Source organism: Pristiophorus japonicus, chromosome 9 (genome assembly GCF_044704955.1).
Source record: "Pristiophorus japonicus isolate sPriJap1 chromosome 9, sPriJap1.hap1, whole genome shotgun sequence".
In the NCBI taxonomy this organism is placed as follows: domain Eukaryota; kingdom Metazoa; phylum Chordata; class Chondrichthyes; family Pristiophoridae; genus Pristiophorus; species Pristiophorus japonicus.
Window position 1 is genome coordinate 18,267,551 of NC_091985.1, and position 22,455 is coordinate 18,290,005.

The 22,455-nt window shown below is 45.3% G+C and overlaps 1 protein-coding gene across 5 annotated transcripts in view; it reads left to right on the forward strand.

Annotated features, from left to right (window-relative positions):
• Positions 1 to 22,455, forward strand: part of LOC139272948 (NHS-like protein 1) — a 252,393-nt gene that overhangs the window by 1,176 nt on the left and 228,762 nt on the right. For 4 of the 5 annotated variants that reach the window (XM_070889108.1, XM_070889105.1, XM_070889110.1 and 1 more), the window contains exon 2: positions 314 to 570. In XM_070889108.1, the coding sequence (XP_070745209.1) occupies positions 459 to 570 (112 nt within the window). In that variant the 5' untranslated portion in view covers positions 314 to 458. Of the gene's footprint in view, positions 1 to 313; positions 571 to 11,105; positions 11,726 to 22,455 lie in introns of those variants that run through there. The other variant, XM_070889104.1, reaches the window with a different exon arrangement.

Consider the following 22,455-nt stretch of genomic DNA (forward strand, 5'->3'; position numbering starts at 1 on the left):
CAAGTCATTAGCATAAGACAACTCACTCCAATAACTAAATATAGAATAAAAAAAAGAAAGACTTGCATTTATATTGTGTATGTATATGTGTGTGTGTATGTAGGAATGGGCCCGACTAAGGCCTCCTCCAGAGTCGGATAGCCTGCTGACACGAGGTGGTAAAATGGGTGTGCAATCAGAATGCTGGGGACAGTGTACAGATGGCTAAAGGTGACGTGGAACAGGATCTGGTCGTAGATTCAGCAGTTAATATATCAAATCTTTGTGCAGCTGCAATGAACAAAGTGAATAGCATGTTTAATTATATTACTAGATCATTGTGTGGAAGGTGGACGATGCCAAGCTAAAAGCTGGAATCAGTGGCCTGATCAGATCACACCCCGAATACTGTGCTTGGGCAATAAGAAGATGTGAGAGAACCTTTCCAGCACTGGAGGTGGTGCAGAGGAGAGGACACGATGCTGATCTCCGGCATTGAAGGGTCGAGTTACGAGGAAAGACAATTTAGAAGAGAGATCAGGAATATTTTTTTCCTGCAAAGAGTGATCGACATTTGGAAAGGAATTTCAGGTAGGGCAGTGAAGGCAAAAAACAGAAAAATTGACTAATTTTGAGATTTAGATGGTGTGAGAGGGAAGTTTATTTTTATTCTGAATGGATGAGCTAAGTAGGCTGAATGCCTCTCTCGTCCATATTTATCATGTGACCTGCTGACATTTCCTCTGTCCCTGTGGACAAGCAACCAGCTTCGGTCCTGTGCTTAATTTGTATCTATATAACAGCACGTGTTAATTTTCAATATTAACAGATTTGTTCCCAGTGCTACGGAGGTAAGGCTGGTACGCTCCTCCATGTATTTTTGATTAAAGTCAGCTACATTTGGAAAAGCAAAATTTGGTCAGGCAGAGTCAGCATGGATTTATGAAGGGGAAGTCTTGTTTGACAAGTTTTGCTGGAGTTCTTTGAGGATGTAACGAATAGGGTGGATAAAGGGGAACCAGTGGATGTGTATTTGGACTTCCAGAAGGCATTTGACAAGGTGCTACATAAAAGGTTACTGCACAAGATAAAAGTTCAGGGGGTTGAGGGTAATATATTAGCATGGATAGAGGATTGGCTAACGAACAGAGAGTCGGGATAAATGGTTCATTCTCTGGTTGGCAACCAGTAACTAGTGGGGTGCTGCAGGGATCAGTGCTGGGACCCCAACTATTTATAATCTATAGTAACGACTTGGAAGAAGGGACCGAGTGTAACATAGCCAAGTTTGCTGATGGTACAAAGATGGGAGGAAAAGCAATGTGTGAGGAGGACACACAAAATCTGCAAAAGGGCATAGACAGGCTAAATGAGTGGGCAAAAATTTGGCAGATGGAGAATAATGTTGGAAAGTATGAGGTCATGCACTTTGGCAGAAAAAAATCAAAGAGCAAGTTATTATTTAAATGGAGAAAGATTGCAAAGTGCTGCGGTACAGCGGGACCTGGAGCTACGTGTGCATAAGGGTACAGCAGTTATCATGGCTGACTTTAACCTACGTATAGATTGGGCTAACCAAACTGGAGGAGGATTTCCTGGAGTGTATAAGGGATGGTTTTCTAGACCAATATGTCGAGGAACCAACTAAAGAGCAGGCCATCCTAGACTGGGTCTTGTGTAACGAGAGAGGATTAATTAACAATCTGGTCGTGCATGACCCCTTGGGGAAGAGTGACCATAATATGATAAAATTCTTCATTAAGATTGAGAGCGACACAGTTAATTCAGAGATTAGGGTCCTGAACTTAAAGAAAGGAAACTTCGATGGTATGAGGCGTGATTTGACTAGGATAGACTGGTGAATGATACTTAAAGGGTTGATAAGCAATGGCAGACATTTAAAGATCATATGGATGAATTACAACTATTGTACATCCCTGTCTGACGTAAAAATAAACAGGAAAAGTAGCTCAACCGTGGCTAACAAGGGAAATTAGGGATACTGTTTAAATCCAAGGAATTGGCCAGAAAACCTGAGGACTGGGAGAAATTTAGAATTCAGCAGAGGAGGACTAAGGGTTTAATTAGGAGGGGGAAAATAGAGTATGAGAGTAAGCTTGCAGGGAATATAAAAACTGACTGCAAAAGCTTCCACAGATATGTGAAAAGAAAAAGATTAGTGAAGACTAATGCAAGTCCCTTGCAGTCAGAATCAGGTGAATTCATAATGGGGAACAAGGAAATGGCAGACCAATTGAACAAATACTTTGGTTCTGTCTTCACTAAGGAAGACATGAACAAACTCCTGAAAATGCTAGGGGACCGAGGGTCTAGTGAGAAGGAGGAACTGAGGGAAATCCTTATTAGCCAGGAAATGGTGTTAGGGAAACTGATGGGACTGAAGGGCAATAAATCCCCAGGGCCTGATAGTCTGGATGTGGTGTATTTGGACTTTCAAAAGGCATTTGACAAGGTCCCACACAAGAGAATATTGTGCAAAATTAAGGCACATGGTATTGGGGGTAATGTATTGACGTGGATAGAGAACTGGTTGGCAGACAGGAAGCAGAGAGTCGGGATAAACGGGTCCTTTTCAGAATGGCAGGCAGTGACTAGTGGGGTGCCGCAGGGCTCAGTGCTGGGACCCCAGCTATTTACAATATACATGAATGATTTGGACGAAGGAATTGAAATAATATCTCCAATTTTGCAGATGAAACTAAGCTGGGTGGCAGTGAGAGCTGTGAGGAGGATGCCAAGAAGCTGCAGGGTGACTTGGACAGGTTAGGTGAATGCGCAAATGCAGATGCAGTATAATGTGGATAAATGTGAGGTTATCCACTTTGGTGGCTGAAACAGGAAGGCAGATTATTATCTGAATGGTGACAGATTAGTAAAAGGGGAAGTGCAACGAGAACTGGGTGTCATGATACATCAGTCACTGAAGGTAGGTATGCAGGTATAGCAGGCAGTAAAGAAAGCAAATGGCATGCTGGCCTTCATAGCGAGAGGATTTGAGTATAGGAGCAGGGAGGTCTTACTGCAGTTGTACAGGGCCTTGGTGAGACCACGCTTTGAGTATTGTGTGCAGTTTTTGGTCTCCTAATCTGCGGAAGGACGTGGTTGCTATTGAGGGAGTGCAGCGAAGGTTCACCAGACTAATTCCCGCGATGGCAGGACTGACATGAAAAAAGATTGGATCGGCTAGGCTTATACTCACTGGAATTTAGAAGAGTGAGAGGGAATCTCATAAAAACATAAAATTATGACGGGACTGGACAGGTTAGATGCAGGAAGGATGTTCCCGATGTTGGGGAAGTCCAGAACCAGGGGTCACAGTCTAAGGATAAGGGGTAAGCCATATAGGACCGAGATGAGGAGAAACCTTTTCACACAGAGAATGGTGAACCTGTGGAATTCTCCACCATAAAAAGTTGTTGAGGCCAGTTCGTTGGATATATTCAAGATGAAGTTAGATGTGGCCCTTATGGCTAAGGGGATCAGGGGGTATGGAGAGAAGGCGGGAGTGGGGTACTGAAGTTGCATGATCAGCCATGATCTTAATGAATGGCGGTGCAAGCTCGAAGAGCCCAATGGCCTGCTCCTGCACCTATTTTCTATGTATCTATGTTTCTACTTGTGCATGACCCACAAAAGGATAATATGCAGGTACAGCAAGTGATCAGGAAGGCCAATGGTACCTTGGCCTTTATTGCAAAGGGGATGGAGTATAAAAGCACGAAGGCCTTACTACAGCTATATAAGGTATTGGGTGAGGCCACACCTGGAATACTGCGTGCAGTTTTGGTTTCCATATTTACGAAAGGATATACTTGCTTTGGAGGCAGTTCAGAGAAGGTTCACTAGGTTGATTCCGGGGATGAGGGGGTTGACTTATGAGGAAAGGTTGAGTAGGTTGGGCCTCTACTCATTGGAGTTCAGAAGAATGAGAGGTGATCTTATAGAAATGTATAAGATTATGAAGGGGCTTGACAAGGTGGATGCAGAGAGGATGTTTCCACTGATAGGGGAGGCTAGAACTAGAGGGCACGATCTTAGAATAAGGGGCTGCCCATTTAAAACAGAGATGAGGTTCTGAGGGTTGTAAATCTGTGGAATTCACTGCCTCAGAGAGCTGTGGAAGCTGGGACATTGAATAAATTTAAGACAAAAATAGACAGTTTCTTAAACGATAAGGGAATAAGGGGTTATAGGGAGCGGGCAGGGAAGTGGACCCGAGTCCATGATTAGATCAGCCATGATCTTATTGAATGGCGGAGCAGATTCGCGGAGCCATATGGCCTACTCCTACTCCTGTTTCTTATGTTCTTATGTACAGGCACCCTATTAATATTTTTGACTGACTCAGTTATTTCTTTGTTTTTCTTGTTTCCTTCCCCGTTTCTCCCCCCCCTCCCCTCCCCTCCCCTCCCCTCCCCCTGCCCCTGCCTGCCAGCCATTCCCTTTTCCCTTTTCCCCTACTCTCTCATGATGTCAGCCCTCTGTAGCAGACAGTAATGTAGTACCTAAGCCAGGGACCCTTGCAGTACTCCAGGGTGTTGTTCACTGTTGATGATTGACCAGCAAGTCTGGCTTATTAATAGGACCTGCAGAGATAGACTTGTCACTGGGGGGAGACTAGCATTCTTCCCACTCAGCCCCAGCTAACCTATGCAAGCCAAGGCTTGTACGGTAGACAAATAGTTCCTTGTGCTGGTAAACTGCGCGGTTTTAAAAGAAAGACAGACTTGTATTTATATAGTGCCTTTCATGACTTCAGGACGTCCTAAAGTGCTTTATAGCCAATGAAGTGCTTTGAAGTGCAGTCACTATAGTAATGTGGAAAATGCGGCAGCCAATTTGCGCACAGCAAGCTCCCACAAGCAGCTATGTGATAATGACCAGACAATATGTTTTAGTGATATTGGTTGAGGGATAAATATTGATCAGGACACTGGAGAGAACTCCCCTCTTCTTCGAAATAGTGCCATGGGATCTTTTACAGCCACCTGAGAGTGAAGATGTGATGTCACCTCCGACAATGCAGCACTCCCTCGGTACTTCACTGGAGTGTCAGACTGCATTTTGTGTCCAACCAAGAGTGGGACTTAAACGACGACCACCTGCTATCCATTGAGCCAATTAATATTAGTTAATTAAGCTCCGGAGGTCCCCAAGTCCTGCCTCTTGCAAACCTTGTGCCTAAGCGCGCTCAATTTAGGTGGGTGGCCTATGTCCATACAACAACAACTTGTATTTATACAGCACCTTTAACATAGTAAAATGTCCCAAGGCGCTTCACAGGAGTGTTATAAGACAACAACAAAAAATTTGACACCGAGCCACATAAGAAGAAATTACAGCAGATGCCCAAAAGCTTGGGCAATTTATTAAGGAGCATCTTAAAGGAGGAAAGAGAGGTTTAGGAAGGCAATTCCAGGGCTTGTGGCCTAGGCAACAGAAGACACTGCCACCAATGGTTGAGCGATTATAATCAGGGATGCTCAAGAGGGCAGATTTAGAGGGGTACAGACATCTCGGGGGGGCGGTTGTGGGGCTGGAGGAGATTACAGAGATAGGGAGGGGCGAGGCCATGGAGGGATTTGGAATTAAGGATGAGAATTTTGAAATCGAGGCATTGCTTAACCGGGAGCCAACGTCGGTCAGCGAGCACAGGGCGAGGGGTGAGCAGGACTTGGTGCGAGTTCGGACACGGGCTGCTGTTTTGGATAACCAGGAAAGAAAGTAGCATTGCACATCGGGCAAACAGAAACTCTACCTATCTGGATGTCTCAGTAACTTGGTTTGGAGACTTGTCAGCATGGTGACGTGTCAGACCCTGGTTGACACCTGTCAGGGCTTAGTCCTACTTCTGCTGTGCATCCTCCACCAGCCTTGTCCAAGTGGCCGCCCTGAACATGAGCGCAGAAAGGCGTGCTCACCCAACATCAGTGCATGAGCAATTGTTGGTAGTGATCATTCGATAAATAACCAGGAGCAAGAATCCTGGTTATTTTTTCCCCTTACTTTCTGTCCCTTGAGACACTGAAGCCAACTATAGTCCTTGTACCACTGTTCTGGATTTAGGAAAACATCTTTGTTTTCTTTTGGACTTTTGCTGCAATAAGCAGGGTAGATGTAACAGAAATATTCTCTTGCAAGATTGTATAGTGAGTGAGCACATGCTGTCAACCGTGGTCAGTGGGTAGCACTCTCGCCTCTGAGTTAGAAGGTTGTGGGATCAAGTCCCACTCCAGAGACTTGAACACACAATGTTAGCTGGCACTTCAATGCAGTAAAGTGTAAAGCGCTTTGGAACGCCCTGAGGTTGCGAAAGGCGTGATAGAAATGCCAGTTCTTTCATTACTGAACACAAAATATAACCCAAAATATTAACTGGAAGTAAAACATCTTGTTTTCGAAGCCTCTTCATTATCCCTCTTCATATTGAAAGAAATTAACTCTCAACCACTCGAGCAAACAGAAACCCGATAAAGTACCTAAAGGTTAATGTTTAACTGATCCTTGTGGCAGCTGTACAAAATATATTAAATTAAAAATTTATCCGAACTAATTACAAATATCATGGACCAGATGAACACATGGATTTTGTTTTCTATATAGCCTATCCAATTATCTGTAAGCCTCCCAGGATTGAGCAGTTAATGATGACACACATTTCTTTTTACTGCCTTATTATTAGTACAAGAACTCATTAGTGGGCACGGGTACTAAAACCTCCAGATTAATATTATTTGCAGAGCTTCATCTTGAAGAATCTGTTTAAAATAAATCTTCACAGCTTTTCCTACCAACAAATCCATTTCCAAGCTATACATTAGCCAGATGTCCAGTATCAGCTGTGGCTCAGTGGGTAGCGCTCTGACCTCGGAGTCAGAAGCTCGTGGGTTCATGTCCCACTCCAGAGATTTGAGCACAAAAATCTAGGCTGACACTCCAGTGCAGTGCTGAGGCAGTGCTGCACTGTTGAAGCTGCCGTTTTTTGGATGAGGTGTTAAACTGAGGCCTTGTCTGCTCCCTCAGGTGGATGTAAAACATCCTATGGCACTATTTTGATGAACGGCGGCGTTACCCCTGGTGTCCTAACCAAAATTTATCCCTCAACCAACATCACTAAAGAACAGATTATTTGGTCATTATCACATTGCTGTTTGTGGGAGCTTGCTGTGCTCAAATTGGCTGCCACATTTTCTACATTACAACATTTCAACACTTCAAAAGTACTTCATTGCCTGTAAAGCGCTTTGTGACGTCCGGTGGTCGTGAAAGGCGCTATATAAATGCAAGCCTTGATTTTGCTGTGTTTGCCCACATAACAAGTCACTGGACTTCAAGGTAACTCAATGTACACACAGTGTTTTGAGATGTTTCTGGAAGATGTGATGAGGTTCTACAGAAATGCAAGTCTTTTACTACAAAGCAAACATGGACCTTAGAATCATCAGATTAAAATTACTGCTTTTCAACTATATTTGCCAAGATCTGACCACTATCAACAGCAGAACAGAACTGTTGCGTTAATTGCACAAAAGCCACTTAAACCTTGCCTCAAATTTCTGCTCGTCTCACAGAAAAATAGTACAAATCTGTGACAATCATCCCGTGAGAGTGCTGACACCTTGGGTAAATTGCTCAATATATTGCATACATCTGACCAGTGTAGAGTCGATGTATTACACAGGATCAGGAAATAGTGTTTTGCAGCCAACATTCGAAATTCGCTCATCCATTCTGGATATGTTAATAAAAACTCACCTAAGTTTAGCTTTCTAAATGATTCAATTTCCTGCACGAATTGTGAGCATTTAAAAGAAAATGTCCACAAGCTGTGGGACTCGTGAGCAAATAGTGAGTATTCACATTTCAGATGAATGAAGACAAATCCTGATCTAGTTATTTTGCCCCACAAATCGATACGGTATGCAGAGGTCAGTAAAACCTTTTGTTATGCTCAGGCTAAACAACTGGAACAGACAGGAAATACCCTACAATTGTTCAGGAAGTGAGTGAGGAAATAGGCAAAGTTGGAACATTAAATGACGAGTGCACAATGGAGAACGTTCTCCCAATAGTCAATAAAAACCAAAGCAATACTGAATCATGAGCCTGGGAATTATGAGCGTCGTAACCTTGTTTGTACAGTTAAAGTTAAAAAGCAAGAGCACTCAACAACCAGAGGAGTAGTCAACATGGATTCAGAAACAATGGGTTGTAATGATTTACTAATGTACTGCATTTCTTTGAGAAGATATATAAGCTCTGCGTGAGGACTATCCAATGAATATAATCTGCTTGTAACATTAGAAGGCATTTGAAGAAGTTTCACATGAGGCTTTTAAAGAAAAAAGAAAGACTTGCATTTATATAGCGCCTTTAATGACCTCAGGATGTCCCACAGTGCTTTACAGCCAATGAAGTACTTTTTGAAGTGTAGTCATTGCTGTAATGTAGGAAACGCGGCAGCCAATTTGCGCGCAGCAAGTTCCCACAAACATCAATGTGATAATGACCAGATATTCTGTTTTTTAGTGATGTTGATTGAGGGATAAATATTGGCCAGGACACTGGAGAGAACTCCCCTGTTCTTCTTCGAAATAGTGCCATGGGATCTTTTACGTCCACCTGATAAACCGTCTGCTCTAACGCCTCATTTAAAAGACGCCACCTCCGACAGTGCAGCACTCCCTCAGCACTGCACTGGAGTGTCAGCCTAGAGTTTTGTGCTCGGGTCTCTGAAGTGGGACTTGAACCCACAACCTTCTGACTCAGGCGAGGGTGCTACCCACTGAGCCATGACTTACCCTAAAGACGATAGCATGTTTGGCAATTTAATTGATTGGCTTCAAAATACAAAACAGCTAAAAGGAACTTTGGGGGTCAGGGAATTTAATTTGGAGCTTTGGGTCAGGAGATTAAATGAGTTGAGCAGAGTGGATTATACATTGTGCGGTGGGCTGAATGCTTTTCATCCCCTCATCCCATCCTTTTGTTGAAAGGGATGTGGGAATGGAAGTGAGAAAAAGTGGCAGAAGATACTGAACTGGGATAATCATTTTTTGCAAGCCATCAGTCTTTGATACAGAGACTTTATTGCATGTTAGTTTGTGTAGATAATGCCAATGTATGAGCAAGTGTTCACAAAATATGTTAATCCTGAATACTCTTCATGGCAATAGTCCCTGTTGAACAACTGTTTATTAAAAAAAATATTTTAACAACATTTTCCGCTTGTTTGCCCTCAGTGCCAGCATTCAGAGAGTCAGTAGGAAAACCAGGAACAATGATACCTGAACATCCCTTGTAGTTCAGTTCATATTAGTTTTCTCACCAGCTCGCAGATCTCCATGTTGAGTTCAGGTTGAACTCATTCCCAGCTTTCTTATTGTGGCTGATCCCTAGTGTCAAGAGAACTTAAGTTGCTAGGAAAGACTTGGAGAAATGTGAAGGAATGATGGAGACGAGACCTTACAAGATACTTGACTGCTTAGATATGGTAAATTCCCCGTGTTGAGTTCCGGTTGCTGTTCCAAGACCGTTATGGCTGAGGAAGGCATATCTTAGTTCATCCACTCAGAAATATCCAAATGTTCCCCCACTTCCGCAACCAATTGTTTCTTTAAAAATTCCACAGTTTTTGTCTCATCCTGGAAGTTTATTCAATATGTTGATGACAGACAGCTGCACCTCTTCCCCCATTTCCCTTTACCCCATCATCATCATCATAGGAAATCCCTCAGAATCGAGGGAAGACTTGCTTCCACTTTTAGAATGAGTCCTTCGGTGGCTGAACAGTCCAGTACGAGAGCCACAGTTCCTGCCACAGGTGGGACAGACAGTCATTGAGGGTAAGGGAGGGTGGGATAGGTTTGCCACATGTTCTTTCGGCTGCCTGCGCTTATTTTCTGCCTGCACTCGGCGAGACAAGCCCTGTGGAGACCAACTTTTTCTTCAACTGACCATTTGTGAGGATGTTCAGTTGAACCTCTCTGTTCAGCCTGCAGCTGAGCTTCAAGCCCCATATCCTATCCATCACCAAGACTTGCACCCCCACAACATCTCCTGCCCCAACCCTCCTCCCACTGAAACCCTTATACATGCATTTGGACTTGATTTATCCAATGCCAGTTTCCCATCTTCCACACTCCATAAATTCCAACTTGTTGAAACTCCGCTAGCTACCTCCTGTCCTGCATTGCCCCACTCATCCATCACCCCCAGCCACACTTAGCTACTTTGATTCCCTGACATCCAATGCATTAAACTTAAAATTCTTGCCTTTAAATTGCTTCATGGCCTCGGCCGCACCTAGCTCGGCAACCTCATCCACCGTTATGTCGCATATCTCAATCTTTGATCCTCTGACAATGGCCACTCACTTTGTCCCACCATTGGTGGAAAAGCTTTTAGCTACCTAGGCCCTACTCTCTGGAATTCTCTTCCTAAACCCCTCCGTCCCTCAACTTCTCTCTGTCTTTAAAAAGAATCATCTCTCACAAAGTACATCTTTTCAGCCAAACTTAGTCACCGCTATGAACTCATACACCATTGCTCGGCCTCCACAACTTTATTCTTTATATCTTTTTGCCCCCAACTATTGTAGAGTGCCTTGGGGAATTTTCTATGTTGAAATCACTATATAAATGCAACATTGTTGCTGTTATGCCTGGTTTTCTTAATGATAGTCCAATCCTTGTGTTGGGGTTCAGGTTGAAGCTGGTCCTGGTTTTCCCAGTGACAGTCCGATCCAATATTGGAGTTCAGGTTGCTGCTGGCCCTGGTTTTCCCAGTGACAGTCTGATCCTTGTGTTGGAGTCCAGGTTGCAGCTGGTCCTGGTTTTCCCAGTGACAGTCCGATCCTTGTGTTGGAGTTCAGGTTGCAGCTGGTCCTGGTTTTCCCAGTGACAGTCCGATCCTGTGTTGGAGTTCAGGTTGCAGCTGGTCCTGGCTTTCCCAGTGACAGTCCGATCCTTGTGTTGGAGTTCAGGTTGCAGCTGGTCCTGGTTTTCCCAGTGACAGTCCGATCCTTGTGTTGGAGTTCAGGTTGCAGCTGGTCCTGGTTTTATGGAGCTCTATCCCTCCTTCCTATGCTCCTGGCAGTCAGTGAGTGGAGTTTTCTCTCAGCCTTGCTGAGTTTGTGTGGGTTTTGTTTCTGCTGTGACTCTGTGCAACATTGAATCTCAAAATATGGCTGTGGAGGGAGTCCTGTTGGAAAGTTGGAGTTGCCCAATTTATCTTTAAAACACCTTATTTTTAATTTAAAGCTGTAGCACAATAAGAGAGAAGGGGAAAGTTTTTGGTTTGAGGAGGATGCCTTTCTACAAGAGGATAGTGGAGCCCCGGCTGGTGTCCAGGTTGAAGAGTGAAGATTTTGGAAGAGTTTGGGAAGATGGTGAAGATGAGGAGGGGGAGCAGGAGGATGGAGAGGGGCTGCAGAGGAAGAGGAGTAGCAAGAGGAGGAGGAGGAAGGGGAGGAAGAAGCTGGAGCCAAGCGCCGACAGCAGTAGGAGGCGAGCCTTCCTGTTCGAGAGCCTGCAGGACGTGTCGGAGTACACCCTCGCCTCTCTGCTCCGGCAGCTCGCAGATCTCAGCCGCCTCGCCAGCGGCATCTTCCAGGAGCTGGAGGCGGAGGCGAGCTCGGTGTGTGTCCGCTGCAGCCACCTCCACAGCCGGCTCCAGAGCCTGCAGCACCGCGCCCTCCGGCTCGACGCCAAGAAGATCGCCGTCCGTAAGTGTCCAAAAACTGTCTGTAAACATGAGTGACTTGGTGCAAAAAGCATTGCAACATCTGCTTCTGCTGGCGTAGCTCTTTCCCTGGAGGTGTGCGTGTGTTTAAAAAGTTTCACAGAACTTTCTACATTCTTGGCCATTCCCTGAAAGCGGTCCTTTAGGATATCGCATGTTTGCAGTGAAATATATATATTTATTTCATTGCAAGCACATACACATATATTTCACTGCAAACACACATTTATTTAACTGTAAACACATTAACTGCAAACACACTTATTGAATTGCAAACATCAAACATACGACGTGCTAAATTCTGAACTATTATAAGACAACGTATAAGGAACATATATATCTCCCTTTTTAATTCATTTGGATCAAACCCCTTTGGATTGCGAGGGGGCTGGGGCTATGTGTGTGTTCGTTTAAATTGAACCTGTTAAACCAGGAATATCCAGGGTGTTATCAAGCTATGTTTTGAACTGGAAATTTAAACAAGATAACAAGTTGCATGTTTTTAAATCTGGCTGTTTGCTTTGTTGTAGATTGTCTTGAGTGCAGCCTATATTCAGAGCAGACTTGAGAGAAACATGAATTGTTTTCAACTTCAAGTAGACTGCAGTGTTTTTTTAAATTAATTTTTTTGGGCAAGGAAGCTGTAATTTTGTGTTGTGATCTTTGGTTTTTCTAGTTGAAGTCTATATTTATTGTGCTAAGTAATATATAATTTTAAACTTATTGTTATTTATCTACCCATATGTTTAGATTCAAGTGATATTTGCGCTTGTTTTCCTTCAAACTTTTTATTTTGTTTTGTAAATGTTTTGACTGTTTTGTCTCTTGTCTCAGTACAGTGCATACGTTCTTCAGTAGTTTCTAGCATGATGCAGCATGTCATTTTGTGTTAAACCTTTGAAATTAAAAATCCCAAATTGGCTCTGTGACTGTCATCCAAATGGAAAGCACAGCCATCCAGGCTAAGGTGGTTCCCATGTTCAGTCCAGCTCGGTGCTATCTCCGAGCCCTCAGGGTCAGGGAGGAGAGAGATTTATCCAGGAGTCCCAGTTGTGATTGCCACTCGCTGACTTCTGGCTCAGTGGGTAGTATTTTTATTTTTTGAGTCAGGGGGTTGTAGGTTCAAATCCCACTCCAGAACACACACATCGAGGCTAACACTCCAGTGCAGTGCTGAGGGAGCCGCTGCACTGTCAGAGGTGACATCTTTAGGATGAGATGTTAACCCGAGGCTCCATCTGCGCTCTCAGCTGGAAGTAAAATATCCCACGGCACTAACAGGTAGAGCGTCCAAAATCCGGAAACCTCGGGACCGAGTCAGTTCCGGATTTCGAGTATTTCCAGATTTCAGAACGTCTTTGCGACGTCCCGAGTCTGGAAACTCCTGGGCCGAGGTAGTTAGGGGAGGGGGGAGGGGGGAGGGGGAGGTCGGGCGGCCGGGGTCTGGGGGGGCCGAGGTCAGACCGGGGGGGGGGGGGGCGGTTGGCCGAAGCGCAATAATCTGGATTTCAGAACATTTTCCGATTTCCGGATGACCCCGCCACGGATGAATCCGGATTCCGGAACATTCTGAATTTCGTGCACTCAACCTGTATTTCCAAGAAGAGCAGGAGAGCCACCCCCCTGACCAATATTTATCCCTCAATCAATATAACAAAAAATGATTATCTGGTAATTATCGCATTGCTGTTTGTGGGAGCTTACTGTGTGCAAATTGGCTGCCGTGTTTCCTACATCACAACAGTGACTACGCTTCAAAAGTGCTTCATTGGCTGTAATGTTCTTTGGGGCTTCCTGAGGATGAAAAAGGCGTTCTAGAAATGCAAGCCTTTTTTGAATGTGTGCGGAATCGGTCTTGTGGCTGTGATGCCCCACCTTGCCAAATAACCAGCCCACTTTCATTGCGGTGGCTGCACTTGGGACGCGACGCCCAAGGGTGACTAGTAGCTGGAGGATTCTGCAAGAAATGAAACCCTTCAGGGGAGGAGAGTAATTTTAATTGTGCCGTCCCACTTATTTCAAAGTTGGTCAATTTGAATTACTGGACAATTTTATTTTTTATTTTCCTGCAAAAATCTTCAATTCTCAGAAGTGGACTATGTTATGACACCAGTTAAGTGTCGTCACTCGGGGTTCAGTTAAAGGAGAATGGCAGTTATGGATAGGTCTACCTACATTGTACATACAACTTTTACAATTTTGGACTTTGCCCTTCCAAATTCGTGGGAGCATTCCGAGTAACAAGGATTAAGTACTGGTGGTTACAGTTCTGTCGCTAGAGGTGGATGGGAGTAGTGAGAGTTGATTAGGACTATCCAAGAAGAAATGCATCACAAGAATGTGCATGTTCAATGTTATTTGCCCTATGTTCAATGGGTGGGTGTGTTCACTATTACAGTATTGGGTGTGTTCAGTGTTGGGTGGGTGTGTGTTCAATATTGGGTGGCTGTGTTCACTATTACAGTAGTGGGTGTGTTCAGTGGTGGGTGGGTGAATGTTCTCAATGTTACTGGATGTGTTCTCAATGTGGTGTGTGTATCCACTGTTACTGGGTGTGTGTGTTGGGGGAGGTGGGTGAGGAGCGGGAATGTTTTGCTACATGTGTTTATATCGGAGCTGGGAGCACCTGCCGCTCAGCAGCTCCCCTCCTGGGAATGTTGGTGTTTGTTTAGTGCAAGCAGGATTTGAGCTGTGCATACATAATTTTGTTGGATCTGGACTGAAGCATTTAAGTATTAGGGCTCGTCTGTCACTCTTATTTAAGCATTGAAACTGCAGCTGACTTTTAACCTACATTTTTATTTGCACTTGACGGCTTATTAATTGGAAATCCCTTGATTGAATGAATCTTGCATCTAACTGTGTGGCAGCCAGAAAATTCTCTCTCTGTCCAATCTGAATTTGCCTGCAGTCTACTCCACTTTAAGTGTCTTATTTGGGATGAGAGACTCCAGTTATGTGGCGAGAGACTCGAGGAACTGGGGTTGTTCTCCTTGGAGCAGAGAAAGTTAAGGGGAGATTTAATAGAGGTGTTCAAAATCACGAGGGGTTTTGATCAAGTAAGTAAGGAGAAACTATTTCCACTGGCGGGAGGGACGGTAACCAGAGGACGCAAATTTAAGATGAATGGCAGAAGAATGAGAGGAGATGGGAATTGTTTATAAGTGGCACTGTCCTGAAGGGTGGTGGAAGCAGATTTAAAGCAAAAGGAAAACTTGGCAGGGCTGTCGGTAAAGAACGGAGGGAGTAGGACTAATTGGATAGCACGTTTAACATCCTATGTGGAAGGAGGTGTTCTACACAGGAAGGTGGCAGTGCTGCTCAGGGACCGTGATGCACTTGGTCAACATTGACATTTCCAGTGCTGGATGTTTATTTCTAGCATTCCCTTTTTGGAGCTGTTCCCTGATGTGGGAGGTAACCTGGAACAGCTCCCCTGGAGCAGAACACAACAACATGAGTATCGTAGAATCATACTGCACAGAAGGCGGCCATTTGGCCCATTGTACCTATGCCGACTCTTTGAAAAAAGCTATTTAATTAGTTCCCCCTCATCTACTCTTTCCCCGGAGCCTTGCAAAATGTTTTCTTCTGCCCATTAGGACTAACTGCTAACATTTTTTAGCGTTGCTTGCATGTGGGATGGGGGAGCAATACTAAAGGAGCAATACTTCTGTTCTAAAGGAGGCGAATATCGTGGTGGAGGTGCAGTACTGATTTGAAATTCTCGCTGCCTAACTACTCTTTCAAACAAACTTGCTAAGCTTCTCTTTGCTGATGTATTCCTCTTCATGTGGCGTTATTTGAAAGAAGAGCAGGGGAGTTCTCCCTGGTGTCCTGGCCAATATTTATCCCTCAACCAACATCACTTTTAAAAAAAAAAAACAGATTATCTGGGTCATTATCACATTGCTGTGTGTGGGAGCTTGCTGTGCGCACATTGGCTGCCAGGATTCCTACATTACAACAGTGACTACACGTCAAAAATAACCTCGTTGGCTGTAAAGCGCTTTGAGACTCTGAGGTTGAGGTAAACGATCTATAAATGCAAGTATGTCTTACTTTCAGTGGAGTACTTTTGAAGTGTCGTCTCTGTTAGCGAGAAAATTGTAGGGCAAGTCTTGCCAAGTGCAAGCTGTGGGTAGGATCCCTGCTCTTGCTATCTGTGAATCGGTGCCTGCTAACTGTATAGGATGTGAATTTTCTCCGGAATTAACTGCATGTTATTTCTTGATTTTTTTTTGAGTTAAAGGTGACAGTAATTACTAGGGTAACTGATTGTCTTTTACTCAGCTCTGTTCAGAAATTGATATTTTCAGTGGCTCCCAGGCTTCCTATTATGGTACTTGGCCAGCAAGTCATGTTGTGTGAGTGTTCAAACTCGTGGGGTCCCGTGTTTTCAGTTGACATGAAAATTCAGAGGTTTTAAAGAAGCGGATAGAGAGAAACTTTCCGCTGGCAGGAAGGTCAGTAACCAGAGGACACAGATAATTGGCAAAAGCCAGGAAGGAGATGAGAATTTTTTTTTCAATCTCTGTGTGTTATGATCTGGAGTGCACTGCCTGAAAGGGCGGTGGAAAATTAATTCAATTTCAAAAGGGAATTGGGTAAATGCTTGAAAAGGGGAAAAAATTGCAAGGCTATGAGGAAAGAGCAGGGGGAGTGGGACTCATTGGATAGCGCTTTCAAAGAACCAGCGCAGGCACAATGGGCCGAATGGCGGCCTCCTTAACACTCTGCTGTTGCAATCTACGATTTCTCTCTCGATTAAATTGCAGACTGTACAACTCTCGGGCAATGTTCCTTCCAAGCTGGGTGGCCGGGCAGTAATAGGACAGATCCCACACGGGCTGCTCATGTACATACCGCACAGGTGCAGAAATTTAAAGGGGCCATGCATTAAATGAAACCAGCCATCCAGAACACAGCACAACTTACGGGTACCCATTAATCTACAATTTCATTATTCTATCTCCTCCTTCAGCGCTCCCTCATATTGAGGGTGACTTGCTTCCACACCAAAAAGGGATGCGTTCACAGGTGTTTCATTGAAGGACCTGACATTCCAGGTCCCGAACTACATATTGAAGGGTGGAAGATGCCTGTGCATGGATTTTTTTAACGTGTGGTGGCCGTTGCACACCAGTCACCGCACGGGCTTGACAGAGCTAGGTCTTGTTCCAGTGGCAACGATTATACACTGCTTGATCACGCTTTCGGCCTCTTAGTCCTGTCTGCTTTGAACAGCAGTTTTCCCCAGGAGTTGGGCTTTAACTCCGCTGCAAGAGTCTTCGAGCGTAACAGTCAGTCTGAGGAAGAATCGAGGCGGTAGGAGGTGAGTTTTTACCCGGCACTCCAGACCAGACGAGGTAGAGATCAAATTTGTTTCTTTGATGTGTGGAAGTACGGCAGAAGACCTTTCCAGTGTGATCAGCTGGACAGGCCACAGATGCCATTAATAAAGAATGAGAGGCCAGTGCTAAGAGCTGCTCATTGATCAGTTTTTAGTTAAGACTTGTCTCCTGGGTACTACAAACAGCAATGGTCTTTGATGTCACTAATTCGTTATCTTAGCACCTCTTTCAGATCCTTTTTTGTATCCTGTCATTCTTTTGGAATGCTAGTTTATTACTTTGTCTAATTGTTTAGTAATCCCAGTTTGTCTACTCTAATATACTTTACTATTCGATTACATTAGATGTAGGTGGGCGTGGAAAAAGTGGCCCAACGCGAATAATTTACATAAAATTTAAAGCAGGGCGCAGCCGTGGCTCAGTGGGTAGCACTCTCGCCTCTGAGTCAAAAGGTCATGGGTTCAAGTCTCACTCCAGAGACTTGAGCACAAAATCTAGGCTGACACTCCAGTGCAGTGGTGAGGGAGCGCTGCACTGTCGGAGGTACCGTCTTTCAGATGAGACGTTAAACCGAGGCCCCGTCTGCTCTCTCGGGTGGATGTAAACAATCCTGTGGCACTATGTCGAAGAAGAGCAGGGGAGCTTTCCCTGGTGTTCTGGGCCTATATTTGTCCTTCACCCAACATCACTAAAAACAGCTTATTTGGCCATTCTCATATTGCTGTTTTTGGGACCTTGCTGTGTGCAAATTTGCTGCCCTGTTTCCTACATTACAGCAGTGACTACACGCCAAGAGTAACTTCATTGGCTGTAAAGCGCTTTGGGACGTCCTGAAGTTGTGAAAGGCGTTAGACAATTGCATGTCTTTCTCCCTCCATTTTTTTCCTGTCCTGAAGGAGTATATTACAGGGGAGTTTGCAGCCATGCTTCACTTGTGAGCATCATGGGGCTACTCAACCACGAAGGTGTCACAGTCCAGCCTGGTTTTGTCTTCACTCTGTGTTCACGAGGGATGCTTTCCAACAGGATCCGTTAGATCGGAATCAGTGGCAGGAACTCTGCCTGATCACCCCCTAGCTCGGGGAGGGGGGGGAAAGGAGAGGGGGAGAGGAGGGGGGGAGGGGAGAGAGGAGGGGGGGAGGGGAGAGAGGAGGGGAGAGAGGAGGAGGGGGGGGGAGGAGGAGGAGGGGGGAGGAGGAGGAGGAGGAGGAGGGGGGAGGAAGAGGAGGGGAGGAAGGGGGGAGGGAGAGAGAGAGAGGAGGCGAGGGAGGGGGGGGCGAGAGGGAGCGGGGGGGGGAGAGAGAGAGGGAGAGAGGGAGAGGCAAGGGAGGGGGGGAGGAGAGAGAGAGGGGGGGTAGGGAGAGAGAGGTACTGCAGCCAATTGAAGCACCCCTGATCCCCCAAACAATGCCAGATCGACTAACCTGGCACCATATAGTTCATATACAATGACTTTACTTCTCGTGCCATGGGGCTGACCAGATCTGAGTGATTTAAAAAAATATATATTGGAAAATTTAAAATTGTAAAATTGGCTTCAAAAAATAAGCTGGTGTGTTATCCCTTTACAGGTTTATAATGCAGAATTACTCTTGCTTGCAGTTCCTAAACTCTACAATTCTCTCCCTAAACCGCTCTTCTTTCAAGACGCTGCTGAAACCCACCCCTCTGACCAAGCATCTGCCCCAAGATCTCCTTGTGTTGGCACGGTGCCAATTTGTGCCTGATTACGCTGCTGTGAAGCACCATGGGACGTTTTACTACATTAAAGGCGCTGTATTAATACAACTTGTTGTGATGAGAGTAGTTTGGTTGCTGACATGACTGAAGGTTATGGGATGGATCGTGTACTGTTGGCTCACCAGTGTTCCTGCTTTTCAGCTTGAAACGTGTCGTGATTGCAAATAAGTTTTGTCATTGGAGGGAGGAGGGGTTGGAATATTGGAGGAAATCATCTACTTGGCCCAGGCTTCTTGTGGGGTGGGTGATGGGGCGGGAAAGAAGAGAGGAGAGTGGCAGATGAGGGAAAGCCACTAAAAGGGCGGGTGAAGGAAATATATTGAGCATATATGCTGTACAAAGAACTCTTCTGAGAGATTTATTTTGAACCGTTTTTATTCTGGGGATGGTACATGGTTTTCAGACCGACTTCAAAGGCCACGTACACAAACTTTAATCCTCTGCTTTAAACGATGGTTTCTGCTGGGGGAGGGGACACTTTGTTCGTAATCTGTTTCCAATGGGGATGGAGGAGGCCCCTCCTCCTTCCACTCTGCCTCTCACGTCTCTGAAGCGGTGCTTATGTTAATGCCGTTGCTTTCTCCCCATTTGGGTTAAGCCCAGCAGGGACCAGCCAACCCTTGTACTTTGTGTGTGTCTGAGCACTGCGTTTCACTCTGCGTTCCCACAAGAGGGGAGGGAGGGGTGGCAGGGGAGCACAAAAGGCTTTAACAAGGTGCCGCCTGATTGTGGCTTCAGATTTTCAATGTTTCTCAAACAAAAGGGGAACAGACTCGCAAATGCTTTTTGAGTTGAGGGAAGAATAATTGGGAGTGAAATTAAAAACTGCCCTGTGTGAGGTTCTATTTTTAAATAGAAACATTCAAAGGAGACACAATGGGACATTGCTGTGCAAACAGGCCATCCAGGCAGCTGGAGATCCACCCAGGGAGGTTTATTTTCATGACTTGCATTCAGCCACAGTTTGCGTGTATGCCCACCAGGTGAGGTTGTGACGTTTTCAGTCCCGTGTTCCACACTGGGGGTTGGTGGAGGCGTTGCTCTTTTGCTTCTGGAGCTCTGGACCGTTTTCTTCCTGCCTCTGTAACTGCTTCTCTCCCGACCACCCTTCAAGGTCTCTGCGCCCCTCCTATTCTGGCCTTTGCACATGTCCCGATCTTCATCGCTCCACCATTGGCGGCCGTGCCTTCAGCCGCTTGGGCCCTAAGTTGTGGAATTCCCTCCCTCAATCTTTCCGCCCTTCTCCTCCTTAAAACCTACCTCTTTTTACTGAGCTTCTGGCCACCTGTCCTAATGTGTCTCGGTATCAAATTAATGCTCCTGTGAAGTGCCTTAGGACTTTTTTTTTTTGACTGTGTTAAAGGCGTTGTATAAACACAATTTGTGCGCATCTGTTTTGATTTTTTAAAATTAAAAGTGAATATTTGGCTGGAGATGAGTTGGTTATGGTGCCATGGCATTGGGTTGTGAATTGCCAAACCTCCACGTTTCAGTCTGACAGCTTCCTGCAGAGGCTGGGTCCTCGAGTCTGCAGAGCAAGAGCCAGAAACCCCTCGGGTGGGACAGTCTGTTCCGATGCCGTCATCCCGAGGTTTTCTGGCCTTTTGCTATCTGAGATCACATACACCCCCCAACCCCCACCCCCCAACCTTATTTAAATTCAATTTCTACAACAGCAGTATTCCTGTCAGGTGAGTATGGAAATAATAAATGGTTTAATGCACATCAATACTAAAATGCGTGACAATTACACCAGGATAGGTAGGAGGGAATATAGATAATTGCTTTGCAATGGTACAGACATGTCTTGAGATGCCTTAACGTATTTCTATAGCGCCTTTCATGACCTCAGGGCGCCCCAAAGCACTTTACAGCCAATGAAGTACTTTAGACGTGTAGTCACTGTTGTAATGTAGGAAACACGGCAGCCATTGTGCACAGCACGCTCCCACAAACAGCAATGTGATAATGAGCTGTTAATCTGTTTTTAATTGAGGTCTGCCACTAAACTCAAGCTTTTAATTGCTTTTGATGTGCGGTTGGCAAATATGGCGGCCATTTTGCACCAAGTGCCCCATAAACATCAAGTTGTTTTTGGCTGCATTGCCTGGTTTGGACTCGTGGTAAGCTCTTTGCTTTTTGAGAAATGCTATGGGATCGGCAATGTTTACTTAGGCTCCAGAACAGAAAAAGAAAGAGAAATTGCATTTATATAGCGCCTATCACGACCTCAGGACATCCCAAAGCGCTTTACAGTCAATTAAGTACTTTTTGAGGTGCCCATCACTGTTGCAATGTGGGAAATGCGGCAGCCAATTTGCGCACAGTGATGTGATAATGACCAGATCATCTGTTTTTGTCATGTTGATTGAGGGATAAATATTGGCCAGGACACCGGGGGAGAACACTTCTTCGAACTAGTGCCATGGGATCTTTCATGTCCAGCTGAGAAGTCAGACTTTTAAATGTTGGTGCTCAGATAGCTGCATTTTCGACTTTGATGCTTTTGGGGGGGATAATGGCGGCGGGGCGGGAAAGTTAGCGCCAGGAATAGTTTGCGCCTCAGTAATTAAGTTTGGGCAACTGGGCCCTGTGTCAGGGGGCACAGCGCTAAGGGAGGTGTTGTAAACCTCTCTTGGGGCATTGGGAAACTCCCAAACTGAAGAGCCCCGGGCCAGAAGTGCTCCGAAACACGCCGGTGGGGAGGTGGGAACTAAAAACAATACCATAAAAACATTGCCCACGCCACCACAACACAAATCGCAAAAAAACTGAAAAGAGAAAACAATCCCACTGACCTTAGGAGTCCATGACTTATCTCTTCACTGTCCAGATTCTTGGACCGCCTGATTTCCCAGGCGGTCAGTGCAAGGCGCGCTTTCCAGTGGATGTATCTGGTAGAAGTCACAACCCGCGAGGGTATCGCAACCAGGGGCATTGCACACTGGGTGGTGGACCCAAAGATCGCTGCGGGCCACTGGTGGCTCGCTGCCCGGCCAAAACACCTCACCGCCGCTGCTCTGGGGTGAAGACCCGAAAATCCAGCCCAGAGAGTTTTAAATGTTGTTGTGTAAGCAATAAGGAAGGCAAATGTTAGCCTTTATTGCAAGGGGGTTATAAGGAAGTCTTGCTGCAATTGTGCAGGGTCTTGGAGAGTCCACGCCTGGAGTACTGTGCACAGTTTTGGTCTCCTTATCTAAGGAAGGATATACTTGTCTTCGAGCTGGTGCAATAAATGTTCATTAGATTGATCCCTGGGATGAGAAGGTTGTCCTATGAGGAGAGATTGTGTAGAATGGGCCTATACTCTCTGGAGTTTAGAAGAATGAGAGATGCTCTCATTGAAACAATTCTGAAGGGGATTGACAGGGTAGATGCTGAGAGGTTGTTTCCCCCTGGCTGGAGAGTCTAGAACTAGGGGGGCACAATCTCAGGATAAGGTGTCGGCCATTTAAGTCCGAGATGAGGCGGAATTTCTTCACTCAGAGGGCTGTGGATGCTGAGTCGCTGAGTCTCTGAATATATTGAAGGCTGAGGGAGATAGATTTTTTGGACTCTAGGGGAATCTAGTGATATGGAGATCAGGCGGGAAAGTGAAGTTGATGACGATGATCAGCCC